The 15,355-nt window shown below is 40.7% G+C and overlaps 1 protein-coding gene across 7 annotated transcripts in view; it reads right to left on the reverse strand.

Moving 5' to 3' along the window:
- LOC143020695 (glutaminase liver isoform, mitochondrial-like) overlaps positions 1-15,355 on the reverse strand; it is a 210,949-nt gene that overhangs the window by 181,414 nt on the left and 14,180 nt on the right. For all 7 annotated transcript variants that reach the window (XM_076177335.1, XM_076177342.1, XM_076177336.1 and 4 more), the window contains exon 2: positions 11,039-11,097. In XM_076177335.1, coding sequence (XP_076033450.1) covers positions 11,039-11,097 — 59 coding nt within the window. The remainder of the gene's footprint in view (positions 1-11,038; positions 11,098-15,355) is intronic.

The raw sequence follows: 15,355 nt of genomic DNA on the forward strand, positions 1-15,355 counted from the left end.
TATATCATTCAGGAATAGAAAATATGTGTCCACCCACAACACTGCCCTTGCTTATAACCTAAAACACAAATCCAAAGATATGCAAGTCTACATTTTACAAGCCAATTGCGGCACGAGGGACGGTTTAGCACCGCTTTCGCAGCAGCAGCAGCACCTTTAAGTATAAAATAATCAAGAGTTCTGGCCAAAGAAAACGCTGGTGTCAGGTCGTGGTGCCAGCCATCTTCGTCATGTCTTTCTTGTTCGTACCGTCGAGCAAGTGGCTGTGCATCAAGAAACGCGTCCAACCGGGTATATAACAGCCTTGTACTGTGTGTGTGTGTGTGTGTGTGTGTGTGTGTGTGTGTGTGTGTGTGTGTGTGTGTGTGTGTGTGTGTGTGTGTGCGTGTGTGTGTGTGATTCACCATGGTCTTGGACCACGTATTAGACTCGTGATCGACAGCTATTACCCTCCCAGAAGAGAGCTCAGAGCTCATATACGAGTATGACCGATCTATGGGTAATGCTGTGACCTTACACGCACACACATCCCCAACTCCCTGACCACGAGAATTGGAGTAACGACTCGCAGCTCAGCGATACTGAAATTATTTCAGCCCTGGGCGGGATTCGAACTCAGACCGCTGTAGCAATAGTTGCGAACGCTACCACTGCGCCGTCGTGTGTGTGTGTGTGTGTGTGTTCATTTCCCAGAAATCTCGAAAATAACGTTGACTCCCAAAACTCAAGCGGCATTTAACTGGACAATGCCAAACGTGCGTAGCCTCGACTTGTGTGTGTGTGTGTGTGTGTGTGTGTGTGTGTGTGTGTGTGTGTGTGTGTTTCCCCTCTATCTTGGATCACGTGTTGGTCTCGTGATATACAACAATTACCCTACCGGATGAGATCTTAGAGCTCATAAGAATGAAGGAGACTGCGAGAAACCACAATGCCTATACTAGGCAGTTCTATATATATATCCATCAGAGTTGGAGTGCCGGTTCGCAGTGCAGTGATATTGATTTTATAATTTTTATTACCATTATTGATAATATTATTTTGTTATGACGTAGCCCGAACGGATTTCTTCCTGTCTTCTCCTTTTCTGCACGGGGGCAACGCGACGGAGAGGTGGGGGGGGGGGGGCAGTGGGCGAGATGCAGGGATGACCCGTCATCCAGGAGGAGCCGAGGTGGAAGGGAGGTGGGGTGACTGGGAGTGGAGTGTGTGGGGATGAAATAGGTGGGAGTGGACTTATGCCTTTGACTTTGGCTGCCTCCCTTGTAAAGGGGGAAAAACCATTGTTATATGTATGTATGTATGTATGTATTATTTTCAGCCCTGGGCGGGATTCGAATTACTGAATTACTGAATTAGCGGTCGAGAACGGCACTGCACCGTCGAGCCACGTGTGTAATTATAATAATAATATCAAAATACGGTTTATTGGGTACAGCAGCATTACTGCTGAAAATATACAGTCTACAGAATTATAAAATTATAAAATATAAGTGAAAAGATGTTACAAGCATTAAAAACAAAACAGGAAGCTAAGGAATAGCCGTGTTGTACAACATTGTTATTTCTTGTTGTTAAGTCCACAAATGTGAGTGTGTGTGTTTATTTACCTAGTTATATTTTACGGGAAGGGAAGCTACGCTCGTGGTGTCCCGCCTTTGTATCTCGCAGTGTCTAATTTGCTATTAAATTCTTGAATGGTTTTTGCACACACTATTTTTTTTCGTTCAGTTTGTTCCAACTGTCCACCACTCTATGTGGAAAACTGTTCTTCTTCAAATCTCTTCTATAACTATATTTTTTGCGTTTCTTTTGTCCCAGTTTAACAAGTCCTCTCTTTCGTGTATTTCTGTGTCCTTCATTATTCTATAGATGGGCAGTAGGTCGCCTCTCTCTCTTCTTTGCTCCAGAGTCGGTAACTCTAATTTAGCCAGTCTCTCTTCATATGGTAAGTTTGAAAGTGCTGGAGCCATTTTTCTGGCTGCTCTCTGGATTCTTTCTATTTTCTTTATATTCTTTTGGGTACTGGGTGACCACAATGTCGCCGTATATTCTAGTCTAGGCCTTATCAGTGTGACTAATATTTTTTAAAATAATTTCTTCGTCCAAATATGTCAATGCCACGCTTATTGATCTTAGCAAGTTATAGGATTCGCCGACAATTTTGTTTATTTGCTTATCATAGGACAAGTCGTTTGAGATCATTATTCCCAAATCTTTTTCAGATCCCACTTTCTTTAACTCCTTAATTCCAATTTTATATTGTCCTGGTATTCTATTTTTACTTTTTCCAAACTTCATTATGCTACACTTCTTAATATTGAAGTCTACTTCCCATTTCTGACTCCAGTTCCATACCTTATTAAGGTCTTCCTGTAGTGATTTACAATCAGTTCGCTTTTTATTTTCCTTAACAATTTAGCGTCGTCTGCAAAGAAGCTCATGTAACATTGCACATCATCATCCATGTCATTCACATGGATAGCAAACATTATTGGAGCCAATACAGATCCTTGTGGAACTCCACTGATCACCTCTTTCCAACCTGAATATTTTTCTCTGAGTACTATTCTCATCTTTCTACCAATTAGGAAATCTTCCATCCATTTTAGTAGGTTCACTTGTATCCCTCATATGTTCAATTTTTTTTTTTTTTTTTTAATAATTTTTGTGTGGTACCTTGTCGAAAGCTTTTTGTAAGTCCAGGAAAGCGCAATCAGCCCATCCATCCCTTTTTTGCACTATGTCTATTAGTCTTGAGTAAAAATATATTAAGTTTGTGGAGCATGATCTTCATTGTCTGAACCCAAATTGTCTTGGGTTTATCATATTATTTTCTTCCAGGTGTTTTACCCATCTATTCTTGATAATTTTCTCACAAATTTTGGCTATCGTACTTGTTAGTGAGACCGGTCTATAGTTGGTTGGTTCTTCCTTATTTCCTCCTTTATATGTTGGTACAATGTTAGCATTTTTCCAGTTTTTTGGTATTTTTTCCTTCTTTAAGTGAGCAACTTATCATGTTATGTATTTTGTCCATTAGTTCTTTGCATTCCTTTAGAATCCAATTTGCAATTCTGTCCGGGCCGTGTTATTTCCTGACATCAAGGTTTGATAAATGTTCCATTATTTCTTTTTGTTATTATTATCTCGCTCATGAGGGGAGATCGCACTTCATTTCCTTCGTCCCCATACTGTGCCTTCTCTCTAGTGAAAACAGACTTCAAATTATTATTCATGACTTCAGCCATTTCTAGATCTTCTGTGTATTCTATATTTTCTTGGCGTAGTTTCACCATTTCCTTCTTATTGTTAAGTTTACTATTCACATATCTATAAAATAGTTTGGGTTGCTCTTTGCATTTGCCTATAATGTCTTTTTCATGGTTCCTTTTTTCCTCTCTTCGCACTTTTACATACTCATTTCTATACTTTATATATATATTTGACATTTTCCTTTTTTTATCTTTTCTCTATATTTTTCAAGCTCTGTGTCTTCTATATTTTGCCTCACTGCATCTCTCTAGCTTCTGTCTTGGTACGTGCCTATTCACTCCTTCATTATAATTCCATCAAGATATCCCATCAAGATATCCCCTCCCTTCAACCCCAAATGACGGGAAGCGATTAACTGATCTTCTTGGCAATCGCTCAGTAACGACCACCTGCAAATTACGTGACCACGGGCACACAAACACACACAACTCAACTCGTGGCGCGGTTGATAGAGTTCCCGGCTGCCACTACGGAGGTCCGGGTTCGAATCCCGCCCAGGGTTGAAATAATTTCAGTATCGCTGCGCTGCGGGTTGTTACTCCAACTCTCTTGGGTGTGTGTGTAAGGTCAGAGCATTACCCATAGATCGGTCACATACGAGCTCTGAGCTCTCTTCCGGAAGGAAAACAGCTGTCGATCACGAGTCCAACACGTTATCCAAATACCATGGTGGTGAATCACACAAACGAGATCGCGTCACTAGGTCATGCGAAAAAAAAAATCTCTAAAGGACGGACTACAAAATGCCAAACGAAAATCATAAATCCCAAATCTGATCAGTGGATGAATTAAGAGACTCAACCTCAAGAATGTACTATGATTGTAATCGATAAACACACATACACACACACACATCGAAACAATTTTATTGATTTATTTCTTGTCTTATTTTATTTCTTTTTATTTATTATTATTATTATTTTTTTTTTTTTTTGTCTGATGACATACTAGAAGAGTGCAGTACAAGCAACCTTCACAGAAACAGTCACGAATGGGCAGTGACCAATAAAAAAAAAAATAATAATAAATAGGTACTCTAAATAATAAATTAATAAATGACAAACTAAAAATAAACAAATAAAGTTAATAATGACAAAAGAAGTACTTTGAATATTGAACAACTGAACAATAAACAAATTAATCATAAATAAACAAATAAGTGACCCAGTGATGTTTTATTTCTTCATAACCTACCTTCGAACAAGGCCTCGTTTTGTGTGAAAATAAATAACCAAGCGTGATAAAATAGTAACAATAATAATAATAAAAGTACATCACAAATGGGTCGGAACAAATTGGGCGTACTTTCGACGCTCCCAAAAAATTAACGACTTTGTCGCATCAAAAACTCGTTTTACCTTTCCCTATTACCATGGCTAAATAAATAAATTAATAAATAAACGAATAAATAGATAAATAAACAAATAAATGAATACATAAAGTAAAATGAAAAAATAAAATTATCATATTATGAAGATTCAAAGTACTCGACACAAAATTACATCTAGAATACTTGATTACATTGCTTAACGTTACAAACTCCCCCCCCCCCGCCTAGTACGGTATCCCTTAAAGAGGACTTTCTAGAATGGAATTTAATGAACCTTGCTCTTGGTTCAACTTCGCCGGTGGCAGGGTTCGGACCGCCATCCCCTCAATCTTCGCCACAAGTAACGACGCCCTAACCCACTCGGCCTACTCACCTTTAAAATCACAATGGCCAATTTGAACCAATGAACACGATATTTGTTACAGATTACAAAGGCGGAGCATGCCGACAGAAGACCTTTTGGTCCATATCTAGGTCAGATACGAAAAAATTCACAATAATGATACATAAATGAATAAATAAAACTATAATAATCTAAATAATAAATAGAATACATAAATAAATGCATATGTATAGTTAAATAATAAACAAACAGGTAAATAGTAAATAATAATAAATTGACATATAGTTAATAATGAGAATCAAGCAAATAATAATAAAGACAAATGATAACAAAACAAATAAAAAAAAATATATAAAATAAATGATAGTCATTACAGCATCTTGCTTAGGTGTTTATCTAAATGATTCTTAAAGCTTTGAACTGAACTAGATTAGAGATCCTGAAGGAAATGACCACAATAGGTAATTTCATCCAAGATGCTGTAATAACTGCCATTTATCTTATATTATTTATTTGTTTGTATTATCTGTCTGTTTATTATCATTTGCTTGTTTTTTATGTATTATTAGTTTTCTGTCAATTTATTATTATTTACTATTTACCTGTTTGTTTATTATTAACTAATACCAATGCATTTATTTTATTATCATTTATATTATTATGATTTTTATTTGTTTTCTTTATTTATTTATTTATTTTTATCATTATTATATTTTTTCGCATCCGACCTAGTTATGGACCAAAAGGTCTCCTGTCGACATACTCAGCTTTTGTACCCAATGGTGGTCTTAGAAGACGAACAGCAGATCTCTTTATCAACTTCAACTGTATTTCTTAAACTTTTAACACATGGAGAGCTGACGACTGACGTCAGGTCTCCTCCCCTTACCACAGTGAGCAGGTGATATAGAAACAGTCCCACACTGATACAACACAGATATCTGGAAGAGGTTTCGAGGGAGAACCGTTGCCACCCACTGTGGGGCTGCGGTTTTACTTTTAAAGTAAGCTCCCCCTCCAACCCAAAGTACATAGTCTAAGATAAATAAATAAAATTTAAATTACTTATGTTCATGTAACAATATTAACTCAAACTGTAGGAGTTACAAATATTAAGTCATTTGCTAAACAAGGCAGAAGACTCGTTTCATAATCACCAGTAAAAACCAAATGCATCTGCTTGTACGATCTTCAAGCCACGCAAACGAGCCTGCCCATGTCTGTCTATGCATATGTTTTTATCTATGCCTAGATCTATGGACTATATCTGTCTATGGACTATGGACTACCTAGTACAGACCACCAGCTCGTGCGGGATTTCTTTTTAATAGAGAGACAGGAAAGAGAGAGAGAGAGAGAGAGAGAGAGAGAGAGAGAGAGAGAGAGAGAGAGAGAGAGAGAGAGAGAGAGAGAAAGAGAGAGAAGTCTGTAGGAAAATCAAACGATAATAAATTTTTTTGAGATAGAGAGACAGAGAGAGAGAGAGAGAGAGAGAGAGAGAGAGAGAGAGAGAGAGAGAGAGAGAGAGAGAGAGAAGTCTGTAGGAAAATCAAACGATAGTAATTTTTTTTAGATAGACAGGAAGGAGAGAGATAGATAGATAGATAGATAGATAGATAGATAGAGAGAGAGAGAGAGAGAGAGAGAGAGAGAGAGAGAGAGAGAGAGAGAGGTCTGCAGGAAAAGCAAACGATAGTCATGTATAAAAGGGGGCTACTGCCACCGAGTACTTTTAGGGAATGTTTATTAAGACTTGTATCGTGGCTGAGGAGACATGGACAGGAGACTTGTTCATCGAACCTTCCATCTGTCAACTTCCATTGCCTTCCATTCCATACTATCCCAATCTCACTCCACACTCCCAACCTCCAACCAAGACTCCCAGTCTTCACTCCCCTTCCCTACCCTAGTCCTGTTGTTGTTGTCGTTTGCTGAGATGACCTGCCCGCTTGGATGTCCCATCACGTTCACATTTGCATCTCACGCCTGTCATGTGGTTACCATGGAAACTCAGGAGACGCAGAAGTGTCAGGTGACTTTATTCAGATGGGGAACATCCCTGTTGTTCATCTCATCACTGGTGAAAAGGCAGAGTTCATTTTTTCACAAATAATGTGAACAACTTTAGTGCCACGTTCAAGTTATCTTTGACAAGTCTACGATGTGCCATCACGGACGATCCCAGAGACATTCGATAAAGTTGGTATATAATGTGCACGCACGCACGCGCACACACACACACACGCACGCGCGCAGGTTCGAGTCCTTGGCTGTACCACGTTTTAATTTCTGCATTTATGCCTCCTCGAGTGTCTCGATGTTGATGGCTTAGAATTAAGTGATTTGTGATTAGTGAATGTAATATATATATATATATATATATATATATATATATATATATATATATATATATATATATATATATATATATATATATACAAGCCGCGGGCTTCGCCGGGGGCTTGGCTGCGCAAACAGCGGCCTACGGCCGCAGCTTTCCGCGCTCTAATCCCTCGTTTTCCCCTTCGGCCTCGGCCTCGGGGCGGAACCCCAACACGGGATCCCCAGCACGAAGAAGAACGCAAAGAAGAACGCGAAGAAGAATGCGAGGAAGAAGAACGCGAAGAAGAACGCGAAGAAGAACACGAAGTAGAATGCGAAGAAGAACGCGAGGAAGAAGAACGCGAAGAAGAAGAACGCGAAGAAGAATGCGAAGAAGAACGCAAGGAAGAAGAAGAACGCGAAGAAGAAGAAGAAGAAGAAGAAGAGGAAGAACGCGAAGAAGAAGAAGAAGAACGCAAAGAAGAAGAAGAACGCGAAGAAGAAGAAGAAGAAGACCACCTGACCCCAACTTACCCAAGCGCTTTTTCAAGAATATTTTTAGGAGAAAGTGTCACCGTAATACCACCTGTCCCCGACTTCCACAGCGTTTTTAGAATATCTTATCTAGACTTATATATATATATATATATATATATATATACATTATATATCATATATGTAAATATATATATATATATATATATATATATACACACACCGAATGTCCTTTCCATCTTATTAGAAGGGTGGCCTCTGAGTCAAAGTAAACGCATTACATATACATTAAAACCCTTTGAAAGCCCCCAACTCCTTTCTCAGCACCTCATGGATGAAGGGTCATCCCTGTACCCGCCACACTTTCGGCGGACGACGCCCACCTATCTTCGACTATAATTAGTCCATGACAGTGATGAACGAGGCTGCCAGGCGTTGCCCAAAATGAGGTCAAGTCGGGTCATAAAAAACGAGAACGACAACAAGACAAAAGTAAGTTGAGTGGGCAGTTCTCCACACGTGCATCTCAGCCATGTGGGTCACAAGCATGAGGGAATATATTTTCTTCTTCTTCAGCACCTGGAAAAAAAAAACGGCAGTGAAGAATGGTGCCAAATAGATCAATCTTTTCACTGCTGGTGATGATTCATACATCTGTTGATTGCCGCCAAGCGGTTTCATTCAAGGGTACACGAGCTCTACATCTTCCCCTTCCTTCCCTTTTTCTACCTTCCACGAAGGTTCCAACAAGAGACATCTATGATGCTGAGGCACTGCCTAGGCCTGTATTGATTACATGAGCCGAGGAGTAACTTAGAAATTGGTTTTAGATTTTTTGCCAGAAGTGCACTGAGGCCGTACAACAGGTTCCCTGATGAGATAACTATTAGTTACAGTATAGCGATGTTTAGAAAAAATGAAAACCCATCTATTCACTGAATTCTACGGTCTAAACGAAAGGAGCATTGGAAAGAACTACAAATGCTAAAAAGAAGAGCTAAGGTGGGGGCCTTGCATACACTGTCAGCAGCGCAGCAGGGCCCTAGAAATCGACACCAAGGAACAAACAATAAATAACACTTTTGCCAACCCTAAGCCTAACCTCCCCCTCCTCCTCCTCCTCCTCCTCCGACAGAACAATATGTGTCTCTTCCTCGTAGTGTTGAGCGGCTGCCAAAAGCCGACCATTCAACATTTACCTCACATGCGTAACACTGACCTAAAACCGTGACCCAGGAATGCGGCACGCAAGTGCAAAAATCGCCATGTTATGCATAAACGATTGCAAGAGAAACAAGAGACAGATCAATAATTACACAAACAGAGAAAGACATAATTGGGAGAGGGGGGATAAAGCCGGCTCCCTGGGCACCCACGATGAGGTAATTCACATAAATAATTTGCAAGAAGACAAAAAGTAGATAAACGAATAGAAAGAAAACAAACACGTAAACAAAAAATGCCCCCGCGACTTGGCGAAGAACACTGGTCAAGTATTTTCCGGACGAGTCCGGAAAATCGAGGGAAGAATCAATGAATTTCTTAATGAAGGAGTTTTTCCAGAGACAAATATTCGAGAGGTACAGACACGGTAGTATACTATCTGGTCAAACAGGTTTGAGCGTCGCTACTTGCGGCGGAGGTCGAGGTGACGGCAGTTCGTACCCTGCCGCCAACGAGTTGGACCAATGGCATGGTTTATTAAATTCCACGCAACAAAGTCCTCTAAGGGGCACAGTCCTAGCCTCCTGATAGGGGGAGGGATTCGCGACGTCAAACCGAATCACCATAATCATCACAAAGACGGAGGTGAAGAGGACCTGTGCCTTACTGCATTCGTTTTGACCCTGGCAGTGGGCACGATTCAGGGATCCTTCATACACAAGCAGCTAAGAGGGGGAAGGCCCTTAGTACATAGACAAAAACAGGGGAAAATATCCTTATGAAGCATATGTAAACCTGGAAAAACATTCAAAGTAGATGTGATACTCTGGAGGTTTGTGGAATTAGGAGAAAGCTACTGAAAGCTTGAAAGAAAGTGTATAAAGGCGTTTGGGTGGGGTTGGAGAAGTCTGGGGTGTCATGTCATCATGATTGTATAATACACACATAGATGGAGTGATGACAGAAAGGCCAAATGGAGGCAGTGTCTGGTGGAAAACATACACCGGGGAGCGAGGAGTACCTGCGGCTGAAATCAGAGAGGAGTGCTGTACTCGAGCCCGAGACTATGAACATACGAGACCAAGACTTTGCCGTAGAAAAATAAACGATCTACTGACGACGTGAAGTCGCTTAGAACCAATGGACAGGACTGTGTGAATGAGAATCAGGTAAACTTCCGAAAATCAATATGGAGGACGTCTGGAAAGAGTTTGGGTCTTTACGCTCATTTTACACGTACCGACTTTTCGCCGTGCGCCGTCCACGACACGACGTCGTGTCGTGGACGGCGGACGGCGAAAAGTCGGTACGTGTGAAACAACCCTTGGACATCCGTTTGCCCTCCCCCACCCACGAACCCTTGTGCTGATGCCACTTGACTGGCCTATTTCCGGTGTGTTTATATCCGTGATGCACTACAAGATAGGAGGGTCAAATATCCGTTAATATCCAATGAAGCTTGTCAAATCTCTGACGTCTTGATGTCCCCCAAAGGTTTTCAACGGTTACATAACGTCCAACCTTTACTAACCCTCGACACACATTACTCCTGGGTTATCACAATGGGCTTCCACGGGCTTCACCAGAGCCGACCGTTGAGAGTTTGTTTGAGTAAAAACGACTTCGGTTACTATATTTTATTTTTCAAATCTCCAAATATATTTTCCGTCATATATAGAATGTTAGGCATAATATTGAAACGTTCCTATATAAGTCTAGATTTCTCTAAGCGAAGTCATTCTAGTTATTCAAAGTCAGCGACGGTCTTTCGACATTGGAATGTCCTGTTTATGTGTGGGAAGCCTGGGTGACGCAACTATGGTGTCTCCTATTAAGATTAAAAAGAAATGGAAGTAATATTCGAATGGGTCCATTTTGTCGACAACGTTTGACAAACACGACGAAATGCAAGTTAACTATTAGAGTCTAATAGCGTGGTGCGATACTGACGTGCATTTGAGTCTGTCTAATAATTAGACACATACTCATAAGCGTAAAAAAAATGGTAGTTCATTACAACAGACATCATCATCAGAAAAAAGTGATAAACCTACCCCGTCTCACTCAAAGAGAAAATACCTCTCCCCCTCCCTCCCTCTTTAAGTACTTACTTGTCGTCGTCGCAGTCCACAGATATGCAGATGCTCTCCCGCCAAGACGAGGTGTCCGACTGATGGTGTAAACAAAATGGGAATTAGGTTCTGCAGAACTAGAATGTTGGCGAGCAAAACAGTCATTGTTTCGTATTTGACTCTTCTTCTCCACTAGCCTTGCATAAATAGATCACTCCCAAATGTTTCAAATCTGGGTTAAAAAATAAGTACACAGATTAAGTTCAGGAAAGTTTATGAAGAGGTGAGTGGGGATTGGGGAATCAGAAAACGGTGAGGAAAGTAAACACATTACTAAGTGACGATACATGAATAGATTAATGAATACATACATAATAGTATATATATGAACAACTCAACAATTAAACAAAAATAGTCTAAAGAATGTAATCAATATTCATAAACAGTTTTGTTCTTGCCGAACACGAGTGATAAATTAATGGCAGAGTTGCGTAAGGTACCGACGTCATCCGGACCTGCAAGGAAAGTAAATAGAGAAAACAAGTTACTATATCTCTGCCACATTCCTGTTCCGGCCAGTTTAATAAAATAACCTGGTATACAATGTACAGAGCCGAATTGAATCACTTGACGCCACAAAGAAAAAATATATAATAAAAAAAAATGACCACTTAGGACAATTCCGTTGGATGAACGCTGTGAAGACAGAGAAATGATTGACGATCCGGTTCAACGTCGCCTAACTTCGCCCTATCACTACGACGGTACCCCTTACAGAGAACTTTGTAGCGTGGAATTTAATGAATCATACCTTTGCTTCAACTCGCCGGTGACAGAATTCGAACCCCCTTAGCCACCGAGCATCCACGGTACTAATGCAAATAATAAAAAGTACCTCCAGCCCTCACGTTTCAGCATCATTCGAATGTAGCCAGACGATCATATTGTGACACATTTTCCATAATGTGCTAGTTCATAAATGTTCATATTCCACACCATCATGGCTGCAAACATTGTATTTCCCATGCTGTTTGGTGTTCTTATATAGTTAAATTGTTTATATATATTTTTATATACATTTATCTATTTGAGCGAGTCTACTGACTCCAGCCTTGGCCTGCCAGTGACATCTTATTTTATTTCATATTATCTATATATTCCTGATACGGAGTTGTGAGCGCGCAAAGCGCTGGGTATCATTGACAATAATACACTGTCATATCCGTACCTCGGGTTGGGCTTGAATGCTCAAGATGTCTGACAGGTTCTGCTCACTTACAAGTGTTTTGGCCAATTTTAAAAGTTTCGTCTCAGTCTTACTACGTGTCCACGCCTTGTAATTTGAAGGTACAGAGACTATCGTGAGTCTTTGGGCAAATGCCCCAAGAATATCGTCGACATGTAGTTGACACATGCACTCGACTGCGACTGCGCCGAGGCAGTTTCGCGCCCAGCCAAACGTGATGCAACAGACATATATAGTACAGTACATCGACAATGCAGACGACTTTCTTGCGTATGTTCAACTATGGCCAATCTTGAGCAAAAATTGAAGACTGACGACTGTATCTGTGGCTTTCAGCCAGGGGCCATGTCAACGCAAGAACAAAACACTTGAATGACTCACTCCTCTGACCATATTTCATTTATTCATCTATTTATCTCTTTTTGTTACCCGCTGCAAATGTTTTGTGTAATACAGCTGCGATTCACTGGATTTTGGAATATACAAAACATTTGATTATATATATACATATATATATATATATATATATATATATGCGTAAATAACCACTAGGAAAAGTAAACTAACGAAGCAGAGCGCTTTCGTGTAATTACATCTTCAGTGCAGATACAAAGATGCACTGAAGATGTAATTACACGAAAGCGCTCTGCTTCGTTAGTTTACTTTTCCTAGTGGTTATTTACGCATTTGTGAACACACGCTCCTAGTGTTTGTATTGCATATATATATATATATATATATATATATATATATATATACTTATACATATACCAAAGGCTTTCTCCCCCCTTACAGGGGAGGTAGCTAAAAGACAAAGGCACAGAAACCACTCCCACACATTTCATCCCCTATATACTCCACTCCCTTTTACCCTTCCTCTTAACTTAACACCTCCTGGATGACGGGTCATCCCTGCATCTTGTCCACTGCCCTAGGTCAGAAGCAGTGTCTTAGAATACAGAACATCCACAGCAAGGCCGCTTCTTTAAGTCGGCGATCCTCCTCTCCGTCCCCTCATGCAGAAAAGAGGACGGGGAGAAATCCCTTCGGGCTGCGTCATTTTATTTCTCATGCATACTCCATCACCCCGCATCCCCCATCCACTCCCTTACATGCATCACAGCATCATCCGTACACAACCCTTCTCCATTCACCCCTATCTTCTGTCCTCTTCCGTCCTTCCTCAATAGACATTCCCTTCTTTCCCAATGCCCCTTTTACCCCATCCATCCATCTCATCCTAGGTCGACCCCTCATGTTCACTTTTTCTACCTCTCCCCTCCACACCTTTTACTAATAATTCTTCCCTCATTCTTTCCATGTGTTCAAACCATTATAATACTCTTTCATCAACCTTATCTCTCAGCTCCCTTTCCACCTCTGTTCTCCTCCTCGTTTCTCACTCTATCTAGTCTAGTAACCCCTATCATACTTCTCAGGCATTTCATCTCAAACACATTCAAACTCCTTCTCTCTTCCTTTCTTATGTTCCATGTTTCTGCCCTGTACAAAGTTGTCGGCACAATCACTCCTTCATACAATCTCCTATTAGCATCCATTTTCAAATGTCTATTTCTCATTACACTTTTTAATCCACCAAGGCATTTACTCGCTTCTCTCAATCTACATTCTACCTCCACCCCGACTCCTCCCTTTCCTGCCACATTCGCACGCAAGTATCTAAAACTATCAACTTTCTCCAGTCTCTCTCCCTTAATACTCATTTTCGGTCTGCTGCCACTTTCTCCCCTTGTACATCTCATCAGCTCACTTTTACCCACATTTATCTCAACTTCCTTCTTTCGTACACCTTCTCAAACATTGTCACTAACTTCCTCAATCCCTCCTCTGATCCTGCCACAAGTGCAGTGTCGTCAGCAAACAACAACTGGATTATCTCCCACTTTTCTCCATTTTCTTTAACCATCTCCAATCCCTGACCCACTACCCTTGCATTTACCTCTCGCACCACCCCATCCATGTATAAATTGAACAGCCAGGGCGACATAACACATCCCTGACAAAGTCCCACCTTTACCTCAAACCACTCACTCTTTCCATTTCTAATCCTAACACAAGCTCTACTATTCTCGTAAAAACTCTTGACTGCTCTTAACAGCTTTCCTCCTATCCCATATATTGGCAATACCTCCCACAGTGCCTTCCTGTCTACCCTGTCATAAGCCTTTTCCAGATCCTAAAAGCCCAAAAAACATCCTTACCTTTTCCTATAGCTTTCTCACACATCTGTCTTACCACAAAAATCTGATCTACACAACCCCTACCTGTCCTAAACCCACACTGTTCCTCACCAATTACTCCCTCTGTTCCTCTCCTAATCTGCTCTATCAAGACCCTCCCATAATCCTTCCCAACTACACTCAACAAGCTGATCCCTATCCCTCTGAAACTGCTACACTCACACTTGTCCCCCTTTCCCTTGTAAAGTGGAACTATACAGGCACTCCTCCGCCGGCACCCTACCCTCTCTTAAACAAACATTAAATAACCTCACCAGCCAGTCCACCATCGCTGTACCTCCTTTTTCAGACATTCTACATGGCATCCATCCAACTAAGGTGCCTTACCTGCTCTCATCATCTTAACAGCTGCCTTCACTTCATCTTTCCTTATTTCTCCTCCATTTTCCTCACGCATCATGGTCATTTTCTTAGCGCTTCCCACTACAGCTACCTTTCCCTCCCTATCTTCCTTCACATTTAACATCTCCCTAAATTACTCTGCCCACCTTTCTCTCACTGTCTTCTCTTCCATTATCATCTCTCCATCTGCACGTTTTACCTTTTCTTCTCTACTTGATTCGCCTCATCTTCCTCTCATAATTTCTTTCCAAAACATCATTTTATTACTTTCAAAATTTTCTGTCATACTCTCACCCCATTTCACATCTGTTCTCCTCTTCGCCTCCTTTATCTTATGCTTTACTACTCTTCTTTTTACTTTGTACCTCTCATATGATTTCCTCGTCCTAATTTGTAACCAATCTATGAAAGCTTGCTTCTTCTCTTCTACACCCTTCTTTGCTTCCTCATCCCACCACTCACTACCCTTCCTTCTATTTCCTCCCGTCCTCCTTGTTCCACACACCA

The sequence above is a fragment of the Oratosquilla oratoria genome, chromosome 40 (genome assembly GCF_046742065.1).
Source record: "Oratosquilla oratoria isolate Oo_2021 chromosome 40, ASM4674206v1, whole genome shotgun sequence".
In the NCBI taxonomy this organism is placed as follows: Eukaryota; Metazoa; Arthropoda; class Malacostraca; order Stomatopoda; family Squillidae; genus Oratosquilla; species Oratosquilla oratoria.